The sequence below is a fragment of the Antedon bifida genome, chromosome 9 (genome assembly GCF_963402885.1).
Source record: "Antedon bifida chromosome 9, ecAntBifi1.1, whole genome shotgun sequence".
In the NCBI taxonomy this organism is placed as follows: Eukaryota; Metazoa; Echinodermata; class Crinoidea; order Comatulida; family Antedonidae; genus Antedon; species Antedon bifida.
Genome location: NC_136234.1, coordinates 4,738,417 through 4,749,180, shown reverse-complemented (window position 1 = coordinate 4,749,180; position 10,764 = coordinate 4,738,417). Strand labels below are relative to the sequence as shown.

The 10,764-nt window shown below is 33.2% G+C and overlaps 1 protein-coding gene across 2 annotated transcripts in view; it reads right to left on the bottom strand.

Annotated features, from left to right (window-relative positions):
• Window positions 1-50: 50 nt before the first annotated feature.
• The window catches only part of LOC144852590 (kanadaptin-like), a 110,906-nt gene continuing 100,192 nt past the window's right edge, over window positions 51-10,764 (bottom strand). The window contains exons 1-12 of one of the 2 annotated variants that reach the window (XM_078710488.1): window positions 7,526-8,424; window positions 6,705-6,879; window positions 6,242-6,367; window positions 5,852-5,921; window positions 5,227-5,369; window positions 4,575-4,735; window positions 3,958-4,027; window positions 3,275-3,458; window positions 2,643-2,736; window positions 2,259-2,375; window positions 1,597-1,972; window positions 51-1,208 (exon numbers count right to left, since the gene is read on the bottom strand). In XM_078710488.1, coding sequence (XP_078566614.1) covers window positions 1,159-1,208; window positions 1,597-1,972; window positions 2,259-2,375; window positions 2,643-2,736; window positions 3,275-3,458; window positions 3,958-4,027; window positions 4,575-4,735; window positions 5,227-5,369; window positions 5,852-5,921; window positions 6,242-6,367; window positions 6,705-6,879; window positions 7,526-8,233 — 2,274 coding nt within the window. In that variant the 5' untranslated portion in view covers window positions 8,234-8,424 and the 3' untranslated portion in view covers window positions 51-1,158. Of the gene's footprint in view, window positions 1,209-1,596; window positions 1,973-2,258; window positions 2,376-2,642; window positions 2,737-3,274; window positions 3,459-3,957; window positions 4,028-4,574; window positions 4,736-5,226; window positions 5,370-5,851; window positions 5,922-6,241; window positions 6,368-6,704; window positions 6,880-7,525; window positions 8,425-10,764 lie in introns of those variants that run through there. The other variant, XM_078710487.1, reaches the window with a different exon arrangement.

Here is a 10,764-nt window from a genome sequence, read left to right as displayed (position 1 = left end):
AACATGCAATTATATCAAACAGAAATGAAGAGTCACACATCAAAACACTGTTTGTATTTCATTTTCCTTTGTACAACTGTAATTTAAACACTTTTGAAGTACAAATTTTTCAAATCTGTCTTGCATAATATAGAATAATGAATACATAATGATACCATATGCATATATTTTTTCTTCTTTCACACCACCTTGTTGCAAGTATTTTTCTTTCTCATGGTGATGCAGTTATTTATTACTTATCATTCTGATATTTAGAATCTAACCCAGTTTGTTTTCTTAATCAATCATACATTAAGTCTCGCATAATAATGAGATACATATCTGGGTACTACAAGTATAGTATTTACAGTATGTAAATAGAAACGCAAAGTAATTAATCAGGTCAGTAACTATGCATAAGTAAGAAAAAGGGCGAGTGTCTTTTACGATGTTCAAACCATATGAAAAATAAACCATGCCTACAATATTTTGTAAGTTATAATTGTATTAACTTTGTTTTACTGTTCTAGGAATACCCATCAGTTAATATGACTATATTTCACACTTAAATATAAAACAAACAGAAAAATGGAATTGGTGTGGTAGTTATTAAAGCATGTAATAAGGGCATGATGACAAACAAAGTATGATAAGTTTCGCTGCAATGCTCTCTTAAAGCTTGGTTCCCACTAGAACGTAACGCAAGGACGTAAACGTAACGCAAGCGTTTTAACCAATGACAAGCGAAGTTATAGACAGTTAGCAATCACAAGCGAATAAGCCATCGCTTGTGATTGGTCAATTCACTTGCGTTGCGTTACGTCCTTGCGTTGCGTCGCTAGTGGGAACCACGCTTTAGTATCATAAGCTTACTAGGGATAATGATGATAGGATTTTCTTATGCAGTACAGCAGGCCCTGTGTACCATATTATACAGTGAATATTTTATATATTTCCTCTAAATACAACACAGTGTAATCCTGTCATACTACATTATTGTTGTTCATTTGCGCAACTGTCTGAGAAGAAACATGATCAGTGATAACCAGAGTTCAAAATGGGGCAATAAAATTAATTTGTTTTGCCGGTAAAAACTGCTTTACATTATTTGCTGTTAAATCGCTCAAGTTTATGAGTGTGGAATTTGTATTGTTGCTTCTCAACGTTTTTCGTTTCTCTTTAATATCCAAATTTATCGTTTAAACTCGTTCTACCATCACCAGTTTGACCTAAATGAAAATAATAAAGAAAATAAATTAAAGCATGAAAAAAATTAAATATAATCTCAATTCAATTGAAAAAGATAATACAAAAAATATTAACAATGAATAATAAATACAATTGAAAAGGTAAAAGCCAAAAAATAAATAACAATCAAAACAAGAACAAATTCTAAAGCTCTGTGTACACTATCAAACTAGTTTGACAAAAAAAATGCGATGTGCACAAACATGGCAGTGATATGCTTAAATATGGTAGTGATATGACATCATCATGTCCATATATGGGCACATAAAGTTTGATATTGTAGACAGAGTTTTACTGTAGTAGTAGGCTAGGCTAAATACTTAAAAAATGATTTTAAATTTCAAACTATAGAAAAACTTTTAACCTTACCAGCTGGAGGTACCCAATCAGACACTTCTTCCTCCATTGCTTCCTCTGACACTCTATTCTGTTTCCTGTTCACTGTTCCCCTCTCTTTTTCATTATCCTTCTCCAAATCTTCTTTCATATAACTTGGGGGTAGCGTTGGCCCTAGCGTTGGCCCTTTTGGTAATGATACTTCTGAGATACGAGTGCTTTGCCCCTTAGAATACTGCATTGAGGGACCACTCTGCTCCTTAGAATGCAGCATTGAGGGACCACTCTGCTCCTTAGAAAGTGGTATTTTTGGTGCTTCAGGAGTTAATTTTGTCTTTTCTTTGACACTTGTTGATAATCGAGCTTGTAGTTCATCATGGTGTGAAGTTTCCGAGGAATCGTCTGAAACCTTTCAAGATAATTAAAATATAAATTCAACATAAATTCAAATTTGTGTAAACTAAAGCCTTGTCTACACTATCAAACTTTATGTGGCACAAAAATGTGGTGTGCCCATATATGGACATGATGATGTCATATCACTGCCATATTTAGGCATATCACTACCATATTTGGGCACATCACACTTTTTTTTGTTAAACTTTGATAGTGTAGACAGAGCTAAATTCTCTTAAATAAATCCTTAAATGTTGAGGATATAATTGTAATTGTAAATAGTGTTTATTTTCTTTTACTTTATTTATTTCTTGTTCTCTAGTTTCTTCTTCTTCATCATCCTCTTCGTCTTCTTCCTCCACCTCTTGTTCCGGTTGAGATGATACGGTCACAGTTGACACTTTACTGACTAGTGGCTAGCAATAGAAGAAAAACAAAATATAACATGAAGAAACAACGCAATATTGAGTACTGTATACAACCCTGTTTTGTGGGTACCGTTACAAATTACAAAAAACTATCTTGCATTATCTATGTAGGTATACAATAGTCAACTCCTACACAATCCTAACTCAAAAACAGTTATTATGTATCTTAGAATGATCATATCTGCAAATTTAATCATTTTCAAGCAATAAACATATAATAGGTACACTAAATAACAAGCTTGTTAGCATACTTACTGCAAATCTGAACTTCTTAGCGCCATGCATCTTGCCAATCATAGCCTGTGTCTTAGGTTTAGTAACGCTACTAGTACTCTTAGATGATGAATTACTATGGACCAAAAATACAACATAGATTTAACAAGCTAACTAATTAATGAATACAACTATAATTGAATAAAGCTCTGTCTACACTATCAAACTAGTTTGACAAAAAAGTGTGATGTTCCCAACTATTGTAGTGATATGCCCAAATACGGTAGTGATATGACATCATGTCAATATATGGGCACATCACATTTTTTTGTCACAAAAACCCTTTATATTGAACATTTGTCTAGAAATTACAATAGAAAATAGATAAAAATTGATGATGCATATGGCCTTATCCTAGATGTGTAGAGCTGTGGGTGGTCTTATATTAGAGTGCTTTCATATCTATATATTGGTTATATTTATGGTTCAGTTCCTGTTGGAAATACTCTATGTCAGGAGTCCATCCTCTAGCCAATCTATATAATCTCATTGGTATACTAGGGTCAGTATGGCTTGTCCTAGTCATACTGACCCTAGTATAACTACATACCAATAAACTTATATAGATTGGCTAGAGGATGGACTCCTGACAAGAAAGTGTTTTATTTTTATACCCCTTTAATTCTGGCATTTTGGCTGGTTTGGCAATATCGATAAGTTTTTTTAATTTCATGTGTTCTTTTCGCAGATCAACAAGCCTCAATTTCAGTTTAGCTCTTTGATTTCTGTCTTTGAAGCCACTTTTAATTGAGTCCATAAAAGCATCCAATGAATCCTCGGCTTTATTCTCATCTTTATCTTTAAAACAAAATAAACAACAACTATAATTACAGTAATATTTAAAGCCTTGTCTACACTATCAAACTTTATGTGACAAAAAAATGTGATGTGCCCATATATGGACATGATGATGTAATATTCCTACCATACTTGGGCATATCACTACCATATTTGGGTACATCACATTTTCTTTCATCAAACTAGTTTGATAGTGTAGACAGAGCTTAAAAAGTAGAGAGTATTGATTTATTAGACAGTGATTTATTCGTTCAATTTTATTTGGTTAAACACAAATAAAATGACTTGGAATTGCTTGCCAGATAAAAATTTAAAACAAACACAAAAAAATGTCATAAAATGGGTAAAATACTGACAGTGCAGAACAGTAAACAAGGGGAAGCACTTGGGGTGTGCCCTTCCCTTACCTGAAACTATGAACTACGTGTCGATATCTATTTTTGACAAACTATTAACATCAGCAATACTGAATGTCACTGCGTTACTGTCTGTTTCTTACCATTAGCCATTTTTGCCAAGTTATCTTCAACTTTCTTCATCTCCTTTTCAAGTTCTTCTAGTTGCACTACCTGAGAACAAATTATCATTTATTTTCTCTCTAGTTATATTTTTACTATTCATTACTATTATTAATATATTTGCTTACGTTTTATCTACAGTATATTTGTCAATCTTGAATTTTAAACTCATTTAAAATTAATTTGATTCATTTAGTAGAAAGAGAGTGAATTTTGTATAGCACCCTTTATTTGATATTTTAGATTTTGGCTTAGTAAAGTACAGTATTCATAATCAGCACAAAATGAGCTAAAAATAACATTTTAAAAATGTATATGGTTCTTGTGTAACATTTTTTGGCTTAAAGTTTAAATTTGTGCATTATAAATTTCTGCATACTTTTTTGTGGTCTTTTGAACATCAATTTACATATAAGCTAACAAATGTTTTGTATTACTTTCTACAATATAAAATAATGTTAAACTCTGTCTACACTATCAAACTAGTTTGACACAGAAAGGTGTGGTGTGCCCAAATATGGTGGTGATATGACATCATCATATTTGGGCACATCACATTTTTTTGTCACATTAAGTTTGATATTGTAGACAGCTTTACCAATTTATCATAAGTTAATATTTCCTGTTTCTCTGCTCCAGCTTTTCTCATCCTTTTTAACCTCTTCTTCTCTATTTCTCCTGTTCGATCCAAAAATGTGTCTTCGTCACTATCATAATAATCGTCTGCTGCCCAATTTTTGTCTTTCCTTTTTTTACTTTCTGTGAAAAAAAAAAGATTAAAAATTATAAAGATTCAAATAAAAAAGCAAAACATCTGATAAATTCCACAAAATATAGTATTGAATATAATCAATAATTCCATGAATTGATTAAAGCTCTGTCTACACTATCACACTTTATGTGACAAAAAAATGTGATGTGCCCATATATGGACATGATCATCAATGACATCACTATTATATTTGGGAATATCACCACCATATTTGGGCACATCACACTTTTTTGTCAAACTAGTTTGATAGTGTAGACAGAGCTTTAGGATTGAATGAAACTTCAGGTTTTGTTGTTAATGGAATAATCTCAATTTGACTCCCTAAGAAATTAAACAATATTGTATAAACTTTTATATTTGAAAGAATCAAAAAGTTGGTCAATTAATTCTTAAAAGCTCATTACAGTTTTCTCACTATAATTTATTTATTTAGAAACATTGCAGTAATTACTCCAAAGATCTGAGAGCATCATCTTACCGTGTTTAGCCTGCCTCAGCACTCCATGTCTGTCGAGGATCTTGCACGCTTCCAGCGCACATGCCAGAACGGCCTCCTTCTTTTTACCAGATACAGCAGCCTCGGCTACTATAGATTTTCCACTAGGATCATCCAAAGGTAGACTGACAATTTAAACATAAGGAAAAATGTTATTACAATCACATGCATCCAACACCATGGTGACAATTACATGGTGAGCTATTTTGTATACGTTTCCAATAACAATTTGACTAAGCCATAATAAGGCTTTGGCAGTAGAACTGCTAATTCAACAAAACACTGTTAGGTTACAACTAAAAATAGCATTTTATTGATTCATAGTATAGCACTACAACTACTGTACTACATCTAAAAAAAAATGAATTACACGCATGACTGGTTTTGGGTATTCTTTTGGAAGAGTTGGTATCATTCGTGGAGAAAGATTATTAATACTCAAGAACAAAAATTGAGTGTGTTGATACATTATATATGTATATTATTTCATAGTGTAAGAAAACTATTTCAAAATTGGGAGGTAGGCATATTACTCAAGGGTAAACGTACAGTATATCAGTATACAACACTATTTAACTAGATAGCAATGTAAATTAATAGTACTTACACAACCTTGCAGATATATTGATGACTTCGTCCAATTCCCATCTCTTCCACGTTGTATTCAAGTTCAATATCTGAAAATTTACCAATTTGTTTACAATTTATACCTTGATATACCTTGATCTTGAGGTATTTGAGGCTGTGCATGTGTTTCCCTCCATGAGTAAAGCATTAGATTGTATTGAGTATAGGGAGAATACTCATGTGGTGTTCAGACATGTGATTCTCCAAGCCAGTTTTAAATTGATTAACTGAGGTTGACTCAACAACAAATGTAGGAAGTGACTTCCAATCGCTACATTGTTGTTTGGAACGTAGTGATGTTATAATTGATGCTTGATGGTATAATTATACTTCTGAAAAAAACACAGATACAGATTTCTTATCCAATTACCTTCTCTTTCAAAAAATCCTCTTAGAGCCTTCTTGGGGTCCTTCAAATAAGGAGCTTCTTTATCGTCGTCGGCATCCAATGCGAATGGATTGTGGGATAGATCAGACTCTGCATCCGCATCGTCAGCTAAAGAAATGATTATTAAAAATGTTTTATTAATTGTATTAAAAATAGTGCGCCACCCTTCAAAGAAAGATGGAACTAACGCTAATCTTGAAATAAAGAATAGAATTATATTATATTTTTTAAATGCTCCTCGTTAATAAGTAGTCAACTAGTTTTTAAGCCATGTTACACTTATCTATATTGCGCAATTATAGGGAAATGACTCCATAATGTATTTCCTGAATAATATCGCAGTGTTATTCAGTCCAAAAAAAGTTTGCTTTATAACGCACTGCACAATGTATTTGGGTCTTCCTCCCTATGAATATACTGCAGTAACTGAAGTAAAATCATTTACCCATTCCCCATGATATCCCAGTGTTGGAATCATCTTCCTTTACAGGTTCTTTCTTCTCTTCCTCCATCTCTTTCATCCTAAGCAGTTCTTTTTCTTCCATTTGTCTTTGCTGCATGTCTTTTAACTGTTCGATTGAAAGATCGTTTCTGGTCCCTTCCATTGATGTATTTCCACCCTTGACAAAAAATAAATTGAAAGTACAAATAATTTGTATTGTTAATATATAAATAACCATACATGATATGATATAAACTTTAAAATTCATTTTTTTTTTTTGGGTTCTGATAATTAATACAAGAACAAACTCCCTACTTCATAATTTTCAAAATATTAATTATAATTATATTTAACATTTATCATAATATTATTGTATAGTATATTCTTCTTGATAAATATTTGGAATTTTAGAGGGGAGGGGGTGTTGGAATTTGATTCTGTAAATAAACTGTTGATAATTTCACTGTATCTAGATACATCCTCCCCCCGATACCTCCAAGAAAGCTTATTATATTGTTATTGTGTTTTAGTTGGATTCACACTTGTTTAAATATATTTTTATGGCAATTTTTTATTATAACATTGGTATTTTGTGTTTATGAACTATTTTGTTGATTTAATTGTATTGATGTATTTTACAATTATACTTGGTGGTTATGATGCTTGGCTACCATAATAAAAAAGAAATAAATAAATAAATGTGTTATAAAATAACTACAAAGCTTTCAGTTTCTGATTTTTGTATCATTTTATATAGCAATAGGGTGCTAATTATCCTACTTTCCCTGGTGAATTCATGATTTAATAATAATATGTGTACTAACTTGCAATATATACAAACGTGTACTTCCTGCGAGTTTAAACATATGCCCAACACGGACTCTACAAAACACCTTGGCTTCTATCTGCTTCTTATTCAATGTTGTTCCATGAGTGCTATCCAAATCATATAAGTAAAATCCTGGATCGTGATCATTATCCCCGATTGTTCGATATTGCAGTACGGCGTGATAGCGAGACAGAGAAGGATGGTCCAGTTGAACATGGTTGCTTTCAAGTCTACCAAATAGATGAAATGCATGATCGTTCAGTCCAATTTTATCACATATCGTACCGCCTTTTAGAACTTCAAGATAATGTTCATCTTGCGGGATACCACTCCATGCTGGCTCACGGTATGGAGGTGGCGGTGTGGCTAGTATTTCTGCTGGTGACCGTTGACTAGGCCTAGCCTTCTTTTTTAGTTTATTATTAATAATATTATTATCAACATTTTTTTTATATTCAGGTTGCACTAGAGTTATAGAATCTGCAACGGATTGATCAGCCAAAATCTTTGGTCCCTTAACCTTCGATGTTTTTCGTATTGGATTTTTAAACATTGGCATTTTGAAGCTAACATCCCCACTATCGCCAACACCAACCCTAGGCCTGCTTGTTCCTGCTCCATCAGACGACGTAGAATTACTTGATTCACCGGGGATAGGCTTACTCCCAGGCTTACCTTGTTGGTCTAGGCATGCAGGTTGCATTGTTTTTTTGGACTAGGCCTAGGACTAGCTAGGCAGGGGCAAGAAGGTAGGCCCTACTACAACAAGGATTACAATACAACTACACGAATCCCAACTACACTAGGGCCTAGTTGGGTTCCACTACACTAGCCCTAGCAACATTCCCAGATATAAAAAATATAATAAATGGAGGCAGGCTAATTACCGAAAACGACTAAAAACAAACCTAAAAATCTTTTCTGTTTGTAATGTCGCCCTCTATATGGAGAGCTTGGTTGGTCTCCAAAATTAACGAGATCCATAACGCTCTTCATATGAAATACTTCCATAGAATTATAAAGATGGAAAACTATCGATGGCAAAAAATTATATTTATTAGAATGCTACAACTTAATTGTGAATTTAAAGACTTAAGGTATAAGTTACTATCTTGTGAGGGGTTGATAGTTGTTTTTGCCTTTACACTTTTCTGTATGTAATTCATAAATTGTTATATTTTATATTGTTATTAGTGAAGGATGCACTTTTGTGCTAAGTGTGCCACCGATCTAAAGGTGTAATTCCAAATAAATAAATAAATATTCCCATTATTACAGAAAACAACAGTAGATAGCGAGCATTCTTAAGTAACAAGTAAACTGAAATTGCATTTTCTCGAAAACTAGGCAAACTTCATTCTATAGTTCACTATGTCGGTCGGTCAGTCTGTCGGTGGTCTGTCTGTCGGTCCGGTATCACTATGCGTTTTATCGCTTTTCTGTACTGTTTGAACTGTTTTGATGTACAGAAAAGTTTTAAAGTACATTACTTTTTGAAAGTTCATTTTTTTCTGAGAGCACGCGACTTGTGGCTGTTGGCCTTGTTGTACAAGACAAGAGGCAAGAGTTATACATTTGTGATTTGTAATTTTAAAACATAATTAGATTTAATGTACATGTTTTTTTATGCGAGTAGTTTTAAAAAACCTATTTCTTTACAAATTCACTCGACTCATTTGTTTTTCGCGTTGCTGTATCCGTTTATTGGCGAAGTGATTTATTTATGTTTGGTTATTCAATTAATATGCTTTTTTTTCTATTTCTATAATTTTACAGGTCCTAAATGGATTAATTGCTGTGTCTTTTTTACGTTGGTGGATTTTAGACTATCAAAACAAATTTTATAATAGTTTTTATTCATACAGTAATGTAGGCCAATCTTTTAAGAACATTTTAGAGTATTTTTTTTCTCATACGACCTCCGTTACGATTTTGTCCTGAAATTCCCTGAAAAAAAGAGTCATATTCAACTTGACACGAGGCCAATTTAAGGCTTGTCAATTACATAGAGCGCGCGGAAACGGTATAGCGGATGTCCTACATGAATCTGTGTATCCTATATCCCGTCCGCTCCGCGTTATGTATAAAATGGTCATAAGGAATAACATGAGATTCTATATTCAATAATCAACGACATGATTGATGTGACGTCATTTATCAAAAACTTTTTTGCGTGAGTCCGTCAAAAGCAAGATGAGCCTAGCCTAGTTTTGGAACCAGCAGTGCTTGTAACATGCATTCTTTAGCCTCGAGGCCTAAAAGCACCTACTTTCCACCACTCCGTTTGCGAATTCCGCGCGCTGTATAAATGGGACTAGCACGCGGTTTTCCGCTTACAATTACCGCTACCGCTCGTCTGTTTTGTAAAATTGGCCTTAATGTGGGTGGTTTGACATATCTTGATAATAGAAGGCGGCGGAAACAATTATCCAAACATTTTTATTTATAGATTATGTATATACTGTTGACCGACGTATCTATTGTATCTTTATATACTGTTATCCAATTGTTATTGTACTTGAATTGACTGCTTCAAAATTCCCATGTATATACTGTTATAATAAAATACTAATAATACTGTATTACGGTATTAGTATTTTATTTGCACTCACTTTACTTTAGAATCAGTGGCACGTGACACTTTCGTTGTGCGTCCATGCAATATTAAACAACAGCATAATATAACATGTTTATGACATATAATAGTAATTGATAACTGGTAATCCCACAATTACACCTCAATAGGAATGCGGTTTCTGCTGTACAAATATTATTGATTGCTCATTGGCTAACTAAGGTCCATGTCGTTTTGAGCGTATTATATAATACAGTATATACATGGGAATTTTGAAGCAGTCAAATTCAATCAGACGAACCGGACAGGAATTGTTAGTTCGGTAGCAGTAGTTCTTTTCTTGCAAACTAGACTCCATCGTGGGATCGAATGGTATAAAATTGTAAAGTAAACATTTTAGTGTACATACGTTAAATGCCGAGGTGAGAGAATTTTGGACATTTGTATGTTTATGCATTTTTTAGGTGTCTTGATATAGGCCTACATCCTAAATAGTTTTTGTTGGCAGTAGGTATTGTTATTTACGCATACACTTTAGTATATTTTGTAGCATAGTAGTAAATAGTCCACATAATATTTGGTATACACTATTCTTTACAGATGGAACCCAAGAAATACCCGGAACCGACCGAAGGCCAGATAAACGATGATGTAGAAAA